This window comes from Hyperoodon ampullatus, assembly GCF_949752795.1.
Source record: "Hyperoodon ampullatus genome assembly, chromosome: 1".
Taxonomy (NCBI): domain Eukaryota; kingdom Metazoa; phylum Chordata; class Mammalia; order Artiodactyla; family Ziphiidae; genus Hyperoodon; species Hyperoodon ampullatus.
This window is the reverse complement of record NC_136914.1, coordinates 52,062,150-52,080,929: the sequence shown is the minus strand read 5'-3', so window position 1 is coordinate 52,080,929 and position 18,780 is coordinate 52,062,150. Positions and strand designations below refer to the sequence as shown.

Genomic DNA, 18,780 nt, shown 5'->3' with positions numbered 1-18,780 from the left:
AAACAGAGACGAGTGACATGCTTGTGGATACTGTGAGTTGAAATCCGAGTCTCATTGTAACTGGGATCATATAACTAGGAAAGATGAAAAGTCCAAAAAGGTTGGGATTTTACTTAAAGATAAAAATCTGGGTGGTTAATGTAATAGTGATTTTGTTCAACATCAAAGCTTATAGATCTCAACTCTATAAAAATAATCCCAATGTATACCATAAATGTTCATTAATAATTTGTAGAAGTCTGAGATAACAGGATGTTAGAATATGTCTTCCATAAATTTAAGAGGAAGAGAACTAGTGAGTGATAGTGTCTTTAAAATGCCCAGTGGAACTCAGATGATAGCAAGCCTATAAAAACTACAAATGCTTCCACTGACTTTTCAAATGTTGGGTCATCACAGATGAGAGAAGGATGTTGAAGAGACAAAAACAACATATCTAACCTAATTAAATTAATTGTATCTCTTTTAAACATAAATAGGGAGGTGCATCTACTATACCTAGCAGTGATTTCCTTAGGACTTCCCACTAGACTTGAAAGCCAAGCCCAGCATTACAGAATGAGGAAGCACAACATTTATTTGCATCAAATTGCTATATTGACTTTATCTACAAATGTCATCCAAAACTGGGAATGTAGTAACTTAAAAACTGTTCTAATATTTTAATTTCTTGTTACTAAAAGGCTGTTCAGTGACATTTTATTAGTACGGAGCACAGGACATAAAAAGAATCTGCTTTTTCACTAATTTGTCTCACCAAAAGGGGTTTAGACATTGCTCTTATCCCCTTAGTACGTGGGGTAAGTCCTGATAAAATGGAAAATGTGAAAACAAAACCTGCCAATGTGCTGAAACAGAGGACTGAATTTAGAACACAAAACGTTTTGGTACCACACAGACTTTATTCTTAACATTTAAAGAGCACACAGAAATCTATAAAGCACACTCAAGAGAAATAAGCCTTGAGCACTGGTTTATACTCAGGTATTGCCTAAAAAAATACTTAAAAACTGTCCTTTGGACAAGAATATACACAAAATCTTAGGGTGCTCTGAAATAATGAACAATGATCTCAGCACAGAATCAAAGAACAAGTTAATGTGGAACAGCATATAAGTGGTTAAAATAGTTGTGAACGATGAGCAGAAAACAAAAAAATGGGAAAACAATTTGAATCAATGCCTCTTGTCAAAGATTTTTTTCCAGATATTTAGTAAGGTACTGTAAAGTGATCTAAGAATATGCTGTATATAACTACATATCTGCAGTAAATCTTATAGTATATATATTATATATTAAACTTAGGGAAATGGCTCCAATCATTCCTAAAATAAATCTTTCCATCATATACAAAGTCCCAAGTTCAAGAACTTCCATTAAGGATTTTTACATTTACATATTTAGACCAGATGAATCACAGCTGAAAACTGGAATAAAATTTCTGGTGTCTAGAAAGAACAAAACCAATTATTCAGCTCCCCTTGCAGAATCATGCATTAAAGGAGCATTTATTTTGGTCTGAGTGTAGCCCTCACATTTTAATTCATAGTCCCCATAATCTAATCTCAAACAATTTTCAAATAAAAATATTATTTCTGTGCTACATTTATTTTTTCCCATTGTCCCATTTCTCTATGTCATCTACCTGAAAGATTCCCCACATCAAGACAGGGATAAAAAGATCCTATAAAGAAAGAGAGGATTGAGAATAACACACCTGAATACTCTGCAGGGATGCAAGGTCCCCTGCACACATAAACAAAAATTGTTTACAGAATACCAAATGAAGATGATCAGAAGCAAATAGCACTGATCCTCATAAATAAATTTTATAGTTGAAGTTAATGACTCATGATTTAGCAGGAAAAAGAAAACAATGACAATGATGAAGCAAAAGATTACTTAACCTCCAGAAATATTCTTACACAAATAATCCTTACACAAATTCTTCCTACCCATTTACTAATGTGAAAGTTTATAAATTGTACATGTAAAGAAAATAAGTACAGGCCTTAAAATGGGTTTAAACAGGAATACCTGGCATGTGCAGAGTCAAAACATACTTAATATTTTACTAAAAATAGGGTCTATCCCTCATAAGCAAATGCAGTTGAAATGAATAAAACCAAACATTAAAAGTATATTTTGAGGGCTCCCCTGGTGGCTCAGTGGTTAAGAATCCGCCTGCCAGTTCAGGGAACGCAGGTTTGAGCCCTGGTCTGGGAAGATGCCACAAGCCATGGAGCAACTAAGCCCATGCACCAAAACTACCAAGCCTGCGCTCTGGAGCCCGTGAGCCACAACTACTGAGCCCACGTGCTACAACTACTGAAGCCCATGCACCTAGAGCCCGTCCTCCACAACAAGAGAAGCCATCGCAATGAGAAACCCGCGTACCACAAGGAAGAGTAGCCCCCGCTTGCCACAACTAGAGAAAGCCTGCGTGCAACAACCCAACGCAGCCAAAAAAAAAAAAAAAGGCATATTTTGATAATAGGATATATTTTATATTCAGAAAGAGCAAATGCATTTTAAATATTAACAAAGGTTTTTCTTGGTATGAACTGCTCTTTCATAAGTCAATAATTGATATAGTTACTTCTGAAAGGCAATCATTTAATTTAAAAATCAATATTTGGCCTAAGTTACCTGAATTAGCTTCATACCCTAAGATAGATTAACTGCTTTCAATTTCACTCCAATCACACAGACACTATATCTGAAACCTTACAATTCTCTTTCTCCATTAATGACACATCAATAACTAAACAGTAATCTAGCAACTCTGAATTCTCAATACCATTTGTGTATTTCCACATTCAATACCTTATTAGAAAAAATACGGAGTTACATTTTGTAATACTTTAATCCTGTTCTGTATAAATGCTCCTTTCATTGTACCTAGTCATGAAGAAATAGAATAGGCCCAGGAAGACATGTTAATAAGGGGAATATTATCTTTCATGTTTCACATCTGAAAGCTCCTTTAATCTTCACTCTGCTTCCTGATTATATAATAATTCAATCTTCAACTGCCTTCTTTTGTCAATAATTATTATAAACACCTAGATGATAAAACATACAAAACCAACCTGAAAAGGAATTCCATAAATACGATTAGTATTTCCACGTGAATCCAATGGGAGTAGCCTTGACAAATAGCTGAAATTTAGATTATATTATAAACTAATCTGTGCTTCTGTGAAAAATTTATTATTTAACATCTACCTAAAAGAATATTTGCTATTGATGGACCTTAATGATTTAGTAATATTATGTGTCTTGCTTCATTTAATAAAAAAAAATCTGCTAAAATTAATTTTTCGCATTTGATTTTTTTTTCTTTTGGTGGGTTACAATGTCCACCAATGTTTCTCTTTGATTAGGGTATAAGTCATGAGAACTTCCAAATACAAAGGCCTATAGCACCTACTCATGTGCCTACAGACCAAGGAAGGGCTCTGTGCCTAGGAAGTTCCTAGCGTCACTAAAATAAGGAATAGTCTTCCTATTATTCTAGTTCTTGTTTCATAGTTTCATTCCCTGGCAACCAGGAGCAACTCCCAAATCATTTCTGACTTGTACATGTTTCCCACCTGGGACAAAGACACTCCTTCACAGCGCCATGACAACCACACCAGCAACACAAGCACTTGGGTTCATGCAGGAAAATGAAAATCCTGAAAGGAAGCCAGGAGATAAAGGCTTACTATTCCTTGTTTCCCACTGGTAGGAAGTAATTACAAAAATTACTTTAACACAAAGCTTCTGGTGAATGAATAGTTTGTAATTTGAGGGGAGAAGCCTAAGGGCCCAGGGATTAAGAAAAAAATATGAAAAGCTGAATGATGTCATACAAGTACAGTCCCCCCCCCCCCCCCCCCCAGAAAATAGACTGCCTAAAGCAAACTTCTTATTGATGACAGTGGAGACATTCTTAAGAGATGATCAGTACATTTTGTTTTTTATCTGAGTTTAGACCGATGACTGATTTAAACAGTGGAGGTCAACTTTATGACCCTTTGATAGTTTATTAGCCATGTCGTTACCAAATAAAATTTCAAATCAGTAAAATATAAAATAATTTTGTACAAACTAAAGATGCCAAAAATGAATGTGATCTCCATACTCCCAAAGGAGAAATCAGAAAAAGAAGTAAATTCAACTCTCCCCTAAGATGAAGTAGACAAATTTCTTTATCATAAACATGCCAAGTTTATATTTGTTGTTAATGAAAAGGATGGTATTCTTTGCCAGAACCTGGCTGTGCTATGTGTTGTGAATACCTGCCAGTTCTGCACTGGAAGAGATTATTTATATTGCCAAATGTAAAACTGCTTTAGGTGTTATTCTTAAAAGAGTAATTCTAGAGTAGAGTGCCCTATTTATGATTTTACAAGTTCAATATATTTTTAAACACTATTCATACTTTTCCTCATTTCAAAAACAATATAAATTCCTTAAGGGTCAAGGAAAGAAAATCTGTGCCATATTTGGGAATGGTTGAGGGATTTTGTTTTTGTTGTTGAATTGTACCATATAATATATTGTCTCAACAGATTCAAAGCTGTGACTTTTATTGGAAAACTAGATAAATATTCTTAAAGATAAAGAATCAAAATACAGGTTTGCATTTAGTCAAGTGGAATAACTTAGGGCTCTTGAGTATGGTAGAAGCATAATTTTTGTCTTATTTTTATTTTGTTGTTTTTTTAAGGACATAATGTCTTCTCTCCTATAGTGATAGGTAGCAAACATCTTTCATGGGCTCCCAAACCTGTGCAGTGTTCATTTTCTGATTCTCACTGATACAGATTTTGGAATGAGAGAGTTGAAGGCAAGCAGAGACATTCTAAGCATCCATGAGCCAATATCTGCCACCTGACTCCCAAGATAACCTCTACCCATTCCTACTACAACAGGTATATAAAGACACTCATGCAATGACTCTGGGACATGATTATGAAAATACACTATGAGTTTTTTTAGTTCACTTAACTATCCCAATGGATCCTTGAACGTAATATATCCAAAAGTATAGCCACTTGTCATCCTTCATCAAGCCTATTTCTACTTCTCATTTGAAATATCTGAATTCTGGAAAGAGAATTCTCTAGTCTTCCAGATTAGGATTCTGAGTCATCCTTGATAGCTCTCTCTCTCCCCCCATCTACTCTATCGAATAACCCCATCAGTTTTACTTCAATCTCAACCCAATTGGGCTCCTTCTCTCCTTCTCACTACTACTCACCTAGTTCAGGTAATAATTTGTTTTAATTTAGAACACTTGCAACAAATTACAGACCTCAAATGAATGGCAGTTCTGATTGATAAAATGACAAAGCAAGAAATGTGGCCAGGCAATCAGTGTGACAACTAGCAAAGCATTGGGTTGGCCAAAAAGTTCATTGGGGTTTTTCCGTAAGATATTACAACAGCAGAGTATTTACTTACAGGGACCCTGCTGATAGAAGTGCCTTGCTTATGATTAAAACTCCTCCTGACTTTCTGTTAGAGAAATTTATGAAGCCCATGGCCCTCAAATACATCTCTTTCTAACAAAGTCTTATGTATTTTATTCCTCTTCTTATAACTCATTGAAGAGAGACCTCATGTCTCCTAAAATAACATCCTATACTGATCCAGAAAAGCACTATTTTATATGGTACTACAGTTGTCATTTATAAATCAATATACCTTTCTAATCCTGGAATCTGTTTAATTTTGCATTTTAGAATGATGGAAAAAATTATAAAAATATATTCTTAATTTTCACTTGGAAAGTATTTAGGCCATGAAAAAGCTTGGCTCTCAGTTCTATAACCAAGAAGTTAAAAGAAGAATTTAAACTTTATAGCATGGTACTTTGAGTTCTAACTTTGAATCTCTATTTAAGGTAGGAGGATATTTACACTTTTAAAATATATAGTTACATTTTAAGACTCTCAAAAGGAGGTAAATTGATATCACCAGCAACTCAGTTCAATCAGAACTGTATAAATAAGAAAATAAAAATTGTTAAGCTCATACTAAGGTTTATCACAGAATATTCTAAGAGAACTGAATGGTTCTATTTTGGTTCCAGTTTTAAGATAACTGAGAGCTAACAAAGGAACCCCTTTTGCTTTGACCCTTGAGTGTTGAAAACCTTTCCAATATATATTACTCTAGGTTGTGACCTACTTCTACCATAAGGTAATCTTCTATTTGCAACTGAAAAACTCAAACAGTCTTCAGAGTCTGCATTCTTAAAATTTCCTCATATAATCTGAGTATATTGATACTGATGCTACTGGAATTTATATTTTTAATAATTTCCTAAAATAATGTCCCAAAATATCTTAATTACATCCAATTCTTTTAAACTTTCATACCTTGACTCCTAACTTATTTCTCCTAATCTAGCATCTAAAAATGCAATAGGTATTAAACATAATATTTCTTGCATTTTCTGATCTCAAGAAAAAAAAATAATCTCTCCTCCTCTATAAATATCAGACTATTGGAAAGTACCAAGGGCTGATATTTATAGATACAGATAGCTTCAGGGACTGAAATGGAGCAATAGGGTACAGTTTGGTGAAACTGTAGTGTGACAGATGGAACAAAGAGGATGAGAGTCATAGACACTAATCTGGTTTCCAGTCCTCCAAGACCATTCCATACATGTGGGCTATGGTTTTCTAAAATATGTTTGACCGTTGCCTCAAGAGATATTAGATATTGTTAATATACAACAACCAAGACTACAGAAAAAGTACTGTATCCTACTATCTATCCTTTGACATACCCAGCCTTCTGATTTAGAATAACATTTTTAAAACATGGAAATACTTATAAATGAGAATTAATGGTAATGTATTCACAACACGAGGGCAAGCAATGTCTAACTATTCAACTTTAACAAAACTCAACATGTAAATCTTTTGCAGAAGATAATATCAATAATTAATAACAACAGCTAACATTGATTAGTCAACTATTATTGCTGAGGGCTACATTCAGCGATCTGCATATATTAGTTCTAATACTTATTACAACTGCTCAATATATTTTTATTTATTTATTTTTTTGCACGATATATTTTTGTTTTCTATTCACAGATAAAGAAACTGAGGCTTAAAAACGTTTATCTACTACTAATCTAACAACTTGATATTGTAGAGTTATTGCTCACACATGTTTATCTAACTGCAAAGTGTATCCTCTTTCTATTACACCACAGTGACCCTCTGGGATAGGCACACATTTCATAGTACTGCATCTATTAATACAGACCTGTTGTTTCAAACCAGAAATTTCTCAAAACACTGTCAGACCATGTTAATTTTAAATGTACTTTAAATTGTACCATTCCAATTAATACAACATATTAAGGGAAGCTGGTGTCTTCCCTTAAATCAGACTAGTAACTAGGTAACAACTCTTGAAAGACATCATTAATCTAGAAGACAGATGGCTGCTAAATTAAGAAGATTATCTGTATCCCTGACATTTCCCTAGGGGAAATTTCCATTGCCTTCCATTCAGAAAGTTGGCCTGGCAAAAGAAAATACAGTTGACCCTTCAACAACAGGGGTTTGAACTGCCTTGGTCCACTTATACGTGTTTTTTTTCTAAAGTAAATACTACAGTACTACATGATCCGCTGATTCTCAGTTAGTTGAATCCAGAATTGGTTGACTCTGCGGAGGTGGAAACTCTGATGCTGAGGACCCGCATATACGGCGGGCAGACTATAAATAATACACGGATTTTCCAGTGCAAGGAGGATTGACACCCCAACCCCAATGTTGTTCAAGGGTCAACTGTACAGACTTTTTGAGATCTGGTTAAAAAAACATGGATTCCCATAGTTCCTTTCTTCTCCATAAAGGGAACTTCTATACCCAACTTATAAGAACATCTCTTTAATACAAAGTTACTTTCAGATCTCATTAAAATCAAAATAGAAAACCTTCATGTGCCATAATTCACTTGACTTTGGTGGTTCAGCCTACCTTAAAATAAAATTTGACAGAATCATTCAACTCATTGTCTCTTCCATATTGTAAAAAGTTTTGCAAAATAGACAAAGTCAGATAGCATTCTTATTTTCAAATGTATCTATCAGCTGGACTTAAAACAAAATATAATTCTTTGTCATGTCAATATATCTCATTTTAAAAGTTTTAAAGTAATATTAATAATGCATAATTTAGATACTTCTGGAAGACACAAATATTTTCAAATTTTAACACAAGCTAGAGAAAAGATCATTTTAATGTGAAAATTTAAAAGAAGTCATAAATAACAAATTGGGGGATACAATAATGCCCTGAAATAAAATAATACCTGTAACATATATTCCTTTTATGCATTTAAAAACAGGCAAGCCATATTTCATGATATATAAACATAAACTTATTTTGCTACCTCCACATTTTATATAAGAGCACATGACAGTCACATTCTCTTAACTGACGGGACAGTTGTTTTCAATATGTTAGAATCACAGTTAATTATTATCAAAGATGCCTACCTCTGTAGTGGAAGTCTTGGGACATATCTATGGGAGCCCGTTCTACTGCTGATCTCTTGTAGACAACATGAATCCTTCCCTTTTCTTCCTCCATCTGCTTACCTCTTTCCAAGGGTTCAATGAAATACTCATCATTATCACCTTTTATCATTCCAGCCTAGAGAAAACATAAAATATGTTAATGTTAAAAGAAATATCTATCGTCTTTAGCTCACAAGTAGGTTTTTAAATGGCAAGAATATAATTTTTGAAAACTAATAGGTTTTCTTTCCACTTTTGGTTATAAATGTAAAATGGTTAAGCTACGATAAATATCAGTTATTCATATAAGACAGAAATTCATCTATGGTAGGAATAAAAAATTCATACAAGGTAGAATAAGAGCTTTATATAGGGTAAGAATAAGGAAATCATACAATCTATACACTTTATCAGACTAGAAGAAGTACATTTATGTATTCTACTCAGTATCTTATCTCTAAAAAAATCTTATGGGCACATAAATTCAAGAAACATCTCTGATTTCCCATAATAACCCATTGTGGAGCTTCTGTCCATGCATGTCAAGTATTTACATTTTCTGTAACTCATTTACATCTTCCTGCCATATCACTATGGTATGAGAGGAATGAGTTCCATGGGGCACTCACTACATCAAGTCATTTCTGTCCTTAGTTAGCCTAAGTTTCACTGGAAACTCCACATTTCTAATATTGATTAATTTGAAGAACTAGCTCATTTGTCCCATATTAATCTAATTTCATGATTTTACATAATTTTTTCCTTCTCAAATTTCATCCTTCTGCATGAAAAGGTTATCTTACATTCAATTACTTCCTTCCACCTCTCTAGTGTTTCTGACACGGTTTCACCTTTGGTTTATTTACAAAACATCAGGACTATACTATTCAATACTACAGCTGAAGAGAAATGATGGTCTTGTCTGAAATTTATTCTTCCTTAAGTATCGAGTCCACATTACAGTCAAATAGTTATAGTTCATATTCCTACTGTAAAGGTCATACACTAATACATAGTATTAATTTGAACAGCAGTACATTGCTTTGAAAACAAAGTTGAAGAAGTAATGTGGTAGTGTAGAATTGTAATTATTTTGAAAATATTTATCAGATCTAAGTCATATTTTTCTTCTGAGGCCCTTATTCTATATTTTCAAATATGAGATCACTGGCTCATATGGACTATCGGCAAGGCTGGGGGGAATGGTTCCCACCCCTTCTACCCATTGGTCTAATGGCTCCACCCCTCCATGTCAAGCAGCACAGACATGAAAGGTAGGTAAACCTTGCCGAATAGCATTCGTTTTCAGCAAATACGCCTATGACTATGGCTTTTCTGTTGTAGTCAAATCTGTCACCCCTTTCCAATTCTGTTTTCTCCCACTAGATATGCTCTATCCCCTCCTTTGCCTGTGTAAGCCTCATAGAGAATTCTTAGAAGCTATGGTGTCTCCACATGCCATTTCTACATCCACCTAGATGTTGTGCTCATACAAACAGCCTTTGAATTTACACCTTGTCTTACAATGAAAGATCACTACAGCTCTTTCACAGTGTTTAGTTTTTACCCTCTTGAACAAACTTCTAGCCTTCATTACAAAGAACATTGAGCTAGTGGGCATTCAGTAGTAATGCTGATCTTCCAGACACAACTCCAATATTTGGAGTTATTTTCTCATCTGATCAATTACTTTTCCCCTACTCTTGTGCTGCAAAATGCAGTGTTTTCACAAGTGGCCTGATTAGATCTTTATCCTTCAGAGTTGTTCCTCCTGTCAATGGATTCATCTCCTCTACAATACAACTTCCAACATCTTTCTCATGCTTTTCAATTGTCATTTAAATCTCTTTAGCATTAGTGTCATATTCTTTTTTTTTTTTTTTTTTTTTTTTTTTTTTTTTTTGTGGTATGCGGGCCTCTCACTGTTGTGGCCTCTCCCGTTGCGGAGCACAGGCTCCGGATGCGCAGGCTCAGCAGCCATGGCTCACGGGCCCAGCCGCTCCGCGGCATATGGGATCCTCCCAGACCGGGGCACGAACCCGTATCCCCTGCATCGGCAGGCGGACTCTCAACCACTGCGCCACCAGGGAGGCCCAGCATTAGTGTCATATTCTTAAATCTCATTTTACCAGTAATTTCAACATCACTTTTTTGCCTTGCTCAAGCATGGATGGGTTAATAATGTTCATAAAACAGATTCAAACTAAGCACAAACACAGTAAACATATAACAAGTTAACTGTACCACGCCTAAGGCTGAAATGTCCAGCCTCATTACCAGCACCATCTGTTGGTGGGAGGCAGCGTTAACTGGCTTTGTCATGGAAACACTGGTCTGTTGATGTATACCTAAGTTTACAGATTGAAGTTTATCAGTATTCATCTTCATTGCAGTCTTTTCTTTGCCTCAGATCCATTCAGTCACAGTGTTCTGTAAAGTCTCTTACATTCTTTTCCCATCTTTCTATTTCCACTGCCACATCCTTAGTTACAGACCTCATCATTGCTTATTTGGATTACAGAAATTGCCTCCTATTGTGAGACTTTCCAAAGATCATAATGATTCTCCCAGATGAATGCCTAACCCTGGGTGGAAACAGGGTCACTGAAGAAGCCAGCAACCTCTGAACAATGGGCAGTGGTTACTGGGGACACTTGAAAGTCATGGGGAAAAGCAGTAAGGACTAACCCACATTCCATTAAAAAACATTTCTACATACCTTCCATTGCAAACACTCAAATCTCAGGCCCCATGATGTTACGTCTCCACTAGATCACAGGTGAAATTTAACACAGCTAACCCTCTCCCTTATAAGGCAATTGAAAATCTAAACCAGGTTGGGGCAATATCAATGGAAAGGCAAAAGCTGGGTCATATGACCACCAATAATTCTATGGACAGGAAATCTGAGAGCCTACCCTTTTATTCATCAATTTAAGCAAAGTTTAATGAAAAAAAAAAACCTTATCTAAAGCACGGTACTAGATACCATAGTAAAATTAAAAATTCTCAAAGACATGGTTCATTTGCCCTCCAGTTGAGGGCAATCTAATCAAATAAATAAAATATATGCCTAAAGGTATTCAGTGAGGTATGTTATGAAAAGTCTAGAAAGTAAGTGAGATGGCAGTTGAAAGTCAAATCAAGTGAGATTCTTTTGCCACAGGCCTGCTGCACAAGCAAACTGTCAATAGGAACTGTTGATTCTCCATCTGAAATTATCTAAAATCTATTTCAACTGAAATCCCCCTAGGGCCCATGGGAATTTCACTTTGGCCACTGCTGTTGTTCACACTGTCTCACATTTTCACATAGCATAGCAGCCAAAATTGCTTTTTCAAATTATCGTATTATTTTAGGCAAACTAGAATGTGGTGACAAATACACTGAATATATAATGGCTCAAAACATCAGGTGCTCCTTTCTTGCTCACATAAAAGCTCAGAACAGTTCTAGGTCAGCTGGGAGGGGGCTTCGCTCCACACAGCCATGCAGGGGTCGAGGCTGATGGTGGCTCAGCCATTTCAATACAAGCTGCCCAGTCAGAAAGGGAAACAGCAGGAGGAAGCACCCATGGGAGATTTTTATGAGATGGCCCTGGTACTCACCACTACCACTTACTTCCACGGGTAGTATACAGCCACATGGCTGGCTCACAGCCAACTGCAAAGGGTGTTAGGAAATGGAATCTGGCTGTGTGCCCAGGGAGAAAAGACAAACTTTTTTTGATGAGCAGATGGCAGTCTCAACCTCAAATAAGATATTGTCACTCCTTTGCTGGAAACACTTCAGTTGCTTCTCATTGCACCTAAAACCACACTCCTCACCATGGCTTTCAAGGCCTGCATCATCAAGCCATGCCTATGAACCCCAAGCACTGCCACTCTCCCATACTGACTCTGCCCTAGCCTTTGGGGACTTTATTCAGTGTTGTTTTTCTTTTGATATTCCCAAGCTCGTTATAGCCTCAGGCTTTTGAAATGCTGTTGGTTCCACTTAAAAGGCTCCTCTCCTACCATTCCACACTTCCCTTAGCTGGCTAATTTTTATTCACCAGGTCTCAGCTTAAATGTTGCTTCCTGGGACTTCCGGGGAAGATGGCGGAAGAGTAAGACGCGGAGATCACCTTCCTCCCCACAGATACACCGGAAATACAGCTACACGTGGAACAACTCCTACAGAACACCTACTGAACGCTGGCAGAAGACCTCAGACCTCCCAAAAGGCAAAAAACTCCCCACGTACCTGGGTAGGGCAAAGCGGAGAGCTTCCCGCACAGAGGATCGGTGCCGACCGGCACTCACCAGCCCGAGAGCCTTGTCTGCTCGGCCGCCGGGGCGGGCGGGGCTGGGAGCTGAGGCTCGGGCTTCGGTCGGAGTGCAGGGAGAGGACTGGGGTTGGCAGCGTGAACACAGCCTGAAGGGGGCTTAGTGCACCACGGCTAGCCGGGAGGGAGTCCAGGGAAAAGTCTGGAGCTGCCGAAGAGGCAAGAGACTTTTTCTTGCCTCTTTGTTTCCTGGTGCGCGAGCAGAGGGGATTAAGAGCGCTGCTTAAAGGAGCTCCAGAGACGGGCGCGAGCCGCGGCTAAAAGCGCGGACCCCAGAGATGGGCGTGGGACGCTGGGGCTGCTGCTGCCGCCGCCAAGAGGCCTGTGTATGAGCGCAGGTCACCGTCCATGCCCCCTTCCGGGGAGCCTGTGCAGCCCCACTGCCGGGGTCTGGGGATCCAGAGACGGCTTCCCCGGGAGAACGCAGGGAACGCACGGCGCGCCTCGGGCTGGTGCAACGTCATGCTGGCCTCTGCCGCCGCAGGCTCGCCCCGCACTCTGTACCCCTCCCTACCCCTGGCCTGAGTGAGCCAAAGTCCCCTAAGCGGCTGCTCCTTTAACTCCGTCCTGTCTGAGCGAAGAACAGACGCCCTCCGGCGACCTACACGCAGAGGCGGGGCCAAATCCAAAGCTGAGACCCGGGAGCTGTGATAACAAAGAAGAGAAAGGGAAATCTCTCCCAGCAGCCTCAGAAGCAGCGGACTAAAGCTCCACAATCAACTTGATGTACCCTGCATCTGTGGAATACATGAATAGACAACGAATCATCCCAAATTGAGGAGGTGGACTTGGAGAGCGAGATTTATTATTTTTTCCCCTTTCCTCTTTTCGTGAGTGTATGTGTGTGTATGCTTCTGTGTGAGATTTTGTCTGTATAGCTTTGTTTCCACCATTTGTCCTGGGGTTCTATCCGTCCTTTTTTAAAAAAATTTTTTTTCTTCATAATTATTTTTTATTTTAATAATTTTATTTTATTTTATCTTAATTTTATTTTACTTTATCTTCTTTCTTTCTTTTTGTCCTTCCTTCCCTCCTTCCTTCCCTCCTCCCTCCCTCCCTCCCTATTTTCTTTCTTTCTTTCTTTCTTTCTACTTCTACTAATTCTTTCTTTCTACATTCACTCCCTTTTATTCTGAGCCGTGTGGATGAAAGGCTCTTGGTGCTGCACCAAGGAGTCAGTGCTGTGCCTCTGAGGTGGGAGAGCCAACTTCAGGACACTGGTCCACAAGAGACCTCCCAGATCCACATACTATCAAAGGGCGAAAATCTCCCAAAGATCTCCATCACAACACGAGCACCCAGCTTCACTCAACGACCAGCAAGCTACAGGGCTGGACATCCTATGCCAAACAACTAGCAAGAGAGGAACACAACCCCAACCATTAGCAGAGAGGCTGCCTAAAATCATAATAAGGCCACAGACACCCCAAAACACACCACCAGACGTGGACCTGCCCACCAGAGAGATCCAGCCTCATCCACCAGAAAACAGGCACTAGTCCCCTCCACCAGGAAGCCTACACAACCCACTGAACCAACCTTAGCCACTGGGGACAGACACCAAAAACAACAGGAACTACGAACCTGCAGCCTGCAAAAAGGAGACCCCGAACACAGTAAGATAAGCAAAATGAGAAGACAAAAAAACACACAGCAGGTGAAGGAGCAAGATAAAAACCCACCAGACCTAACAAATGAAGAGAAAATAGGCAGTCTACCTGAAAAAGAATTCCGTATAATGATAGTAAAGATTATCCAAAATCTTGGAAATAGAATAGACAAAATGCAAGAAACATTTAACAAGGACCTACAAGAACTAAAGATGAAACAAGCAATGATGAACAACACAATAAATGAAATTAAAAATACTCTAGATGGGATCAATAGCAGAATAACTGAGGCAGAAGAACGGACAAGTGACCTGGAAGATAAAATAGTGGAAATAACTACTGCAGAGCAAAATAAAGAAAAAAGAATGAAAAGAACAGAGGACAGTCTCAGAGACCTCTTGGAAAACATTAAATGTACCAACATTCAAATTATAGGGGCTCCAGAAGAAGAAGAGAAAAAGGGACAGAGAAAATATTTGAAGAGATTATAATTGAAAACTTCCCTAATATGGGAAAGGAAATAGTTAATCAAGTCCAGGAGGCACAGAGAGTCCCATACAGGATAAATCCAAGGAGAAATACGCCAAGACACATATTAATCAAACTGTCAAAAATTAAATACAAAGAAAACATATTAAAAGCAGCAAGGGAAAAACAACAAATAACACACAAGGGAATCCCCATCAGGTTAACAGCTGATCTCTCAGCAGAAACTCTGCAAGCCAGAAGGGACTGGCAGGACATATTTCAAGTGATGAAGGAGAAAAACCTGCAACCAAGATTACTCTACCCAGCAAGGATCTCATTCAGATTTGATGGAGAAATTAAAACGTTTACAGACAAGCAAAAGCTGAGAGAGTTCAGCACCACCAAACCAGCTTTACAACAAATGCTAAAGGAACTTCTCTAGGCAAGAAACACAACAGAAGGAAAAGACCTACAATAACGAACCCAAAACAATTAAGAAAATGGGAATAGGAACATACATATCGATAATTACCTTAAATGTAAATGGACTAAATGCTCCCACCAAAAGACACAGAGTGGCTGAATGGATACAAAAACAAGACCCATATATATGCTGTCTACAAGAGACCCACTTCAGACCTAGAGACACATACAGACTGAAAGTAAGGGGATGGAAAAAGATACTCCATGCAAATGGAAACCAAAAGAAAGCTGGAGTAGCAATTCTCATATCAGACAAAATAGACTTTAAAATAAAGACTACTAGAAGAGACAAAGAAGGACACTACATAATGATCAAGGGATCGATCCAAGAAGAAGATACAACAATTGCAAATATTTATGCACCCAACATAGGAGCACCTCAATACATAAGGCAAATACTAACAGCCATAAAAGGGGAAATCGACAGTAACATATTCATAGTAGGGAACTTTAAGACCCCACTTTCACGAATGGACAGATCATCCAAAATGAAAATAAATAAGGAAACACAAGCTTTAAATGCCACATTAAACAAGATGGACTTAATTGATATTTATAGGACATTCCATCCAAAAACAACAGAATACACATTTTTCTCAAGTGCTCATGGAACATTCTCCAGGATAGATCATATCTTGGGTCACAAATCAAGCCTCGGTAAATTTAAGAAAATTGAAATTGTATCAAGTATCTTTCCCGACCACAACGCTATGAGACTACATATCAATTACAGGAAAAGATCTGTAAAAAATACAAACACACGGAGGCTAAACAATACACTACTTAATAACGAAGTGATCACTGAAGAAATTAAAGAGGAAACCAAAGAATACCTAGAAACAAATGACAATGGAGACACGACGACCCAAAACCTATGGGATGCAGCAAAAGCAGTTCTAAGAGGGGAAGTTTATAGCAATACAATCCCACCTTAAGGAACAGGAAACATCTCGAATAAACAACGTGACCTTGCACCTAAAGCAATTAGAGAAAGAAGAACAAAAACCCCCCAAAGTTAGCAGAACGAAAGAAATCCTAAAGAGCAGATCAGAAATAAATGAAAAAGAAATGAAGGAAACAATAGCAAAGATCACTAAAACTAAAAGCTGGTTCTTTGAGAAGATAAACAAAATTGATAAATCATTAGCCAGACTCATCAAGAAAAAAAGGAAGACTCAAATCAATAGAATTAGAAATGAAAAAGGAGAAGTAACAACTGACACTGAAGAAATACAAAAGATCATGAGAGATTACTACAAGCAACTCTATGCCAATAAAATGGACAAGCTGGAAGAAATGGACAGATTCTTACAAATGCACAACCTGCCAAGACTGAATCAGGAAGAAATAGAAAATATGAACAGACCAATAACAAGCACTGAAATTGAAACTGTGATGAAAAATCTTCCAACAAACAAAAGCCCAGGACCAGATGGCTTCACAGGCGAATTCTGTCAAACATTTAGAGAAGAGCTAACACCTATCCTTCTCAAACTCTTCCAAAATATAGCAGAGGGAGGAACACTCCCAAACTCATTCTACGAGGCCACCATCACCTTGATTCCAAAGCCAGACAAGGATGCCACAAAGAAAGAAAACGACAGACCAATATCACTGATGAACATAGATGCAAGAATCCTCAACAAAATACTAGCAAACAGAATCCAACAGCACATTAAAAGGATCATACACCATGATCAAGTGGGGTTTATTCCAGGAATGCAAGGATTCTTCAATATACGCAAATCAATCAACGTGACACACCATATTAACAAACTGAAGAAGAAAAACCATATGATCATCTCAATAGATGCAGAGAAAGCTTTAGACAAAATTCAACACCCATTTATGATAAAAACCCTGCAGAAAGTAGGCATAGAGGGAACTTTCCTCAACATAATAAAGGCCATATATGACAAACCCACAGCCAACATCGTCCTCAATGGTGAAAAACTGAAACCATTTCCACTAAGATCAGGAACAAGACAAGGCTGCCCACTCTCACCACTCTTATTCAACTTAGTTTTGGAAGTTTTAGCCACAGCAGTCAGAGAAGAAAAGGAAATAAAAGGAATCCAAATTGGAAAAGAAGAAGTAAAGCTGTCACTGTTTGCAGATGACATGATACTATACATAGAGAATCCTAAAGATGCTACCAGAAAACTACTGGGGCTAATCAATGAATTTGATAAAGTAGCAGGATACAAAATTAATGCACAGAAATCTCTGGCATTCCTATATACTAATGATGAAAAATCTGAAAGTGAAATCAAGAAATACTCCCATTACCATTGCAACAAAAAGAATAAAAGATCTAGGAATAAACCTACCTAAGGAGACAAAAGACCTGTATGCAGAAAATTATAAGACACTGATGAAAGAAATTAAAGATGATACAAATAGATGGAGAGATATACCATGTTCTTGGATTGGAAGAATCAACATTGTGAAAATGACTCTACTACCCAAAGCAATCTACAGATTCAATGCAATCCCTATCAAACTACCACTGGCATTTTTACAGAAATGGAACAAAAAATTTAACAATTTGTATGGAAACACAAAAGACCCCAAATAACCAAAGCAATCTTGAGAAAGAAAAATGGAGCTGGAGGAATCAGGCTCCCTGACTTCAGACTATACTACAAAGCTACAGTAATCAAGACAGTATGGTACTGGCACAGAAACAGGAAGAGAGATCAATGGAACAGGATAGAAAGCCCAGAGATAAACCGGCGCACATATGGTCACCTTATCTTTGATAAAGGAGGCAGGAATGTACAGTGGAGAAAAGACAGCCTCTTCAATAAGTGGTGCTGGGAAAAATGGACAGGTAAATGAAAAAGTGTGAGATTAGATCACTCCCTTACACCATACACAAAAATAAGCTCAAAATGGATTAAAGACCTAAATCTAAGGCCAGAGACTATAAAACTCTTAGAGGAAAACATAGGCAGAACACTCCATGACATAAATCACAGCAAGATCCTTTTTGACCCACCTCCTAGAGAAATGGAAATAAAAACAAAAATAAACAAATGGGACCTAATGAAACTTCAAAGCTTTTGCACAGTAAAGGAAACCATAAACAAGACCAAAAGACAACCCTTAGAATGGGAGAAAATATTTGCAAATGAAGCAAGTGACAAAGGATTAATCTCCAAAATTTATAAGCAGCTCATGCAGCTCAATAACAAAAAAACAAACAACCCAATCCAAAACCGGGCAGAAGACCGAAATAGACATTTCTCCAAAAAAGCTATACAGACTGCCAACAAACATATGAAAGAATGCTCAACATCATTAATCATTAGAGAAATGCAAATCAAAACTACAATGAGATATCATCT

General features: G+C 37.7%; 1 protein-coding gene across 1 annotated transcript in view; it reads right to left on the bottom strand.

Annotated features, from left to right (window-relative positions):
• ADAMTS3 (ADAM metallopeptidase with thrombospondin type 1 motif 3) overlaps window positions 1-18,780 on the bottom strand; it is a gene marked incomplete at both ends in the record, with an annotated part of 291,356 nt that overhangs the window by 142,414 nt on the left and 130,162 nt on the right. The window contains one exon of the mRNA XM_079705334.1: window positions 8,522-8,678. Coding sequence (XP_079561460.1) covers window positions 8,522-8,678 — 157 coding nt within the window. The remainder of the gene's footprint in view (window positions 1-8,521; window positions 8,679-18,780) is intronic.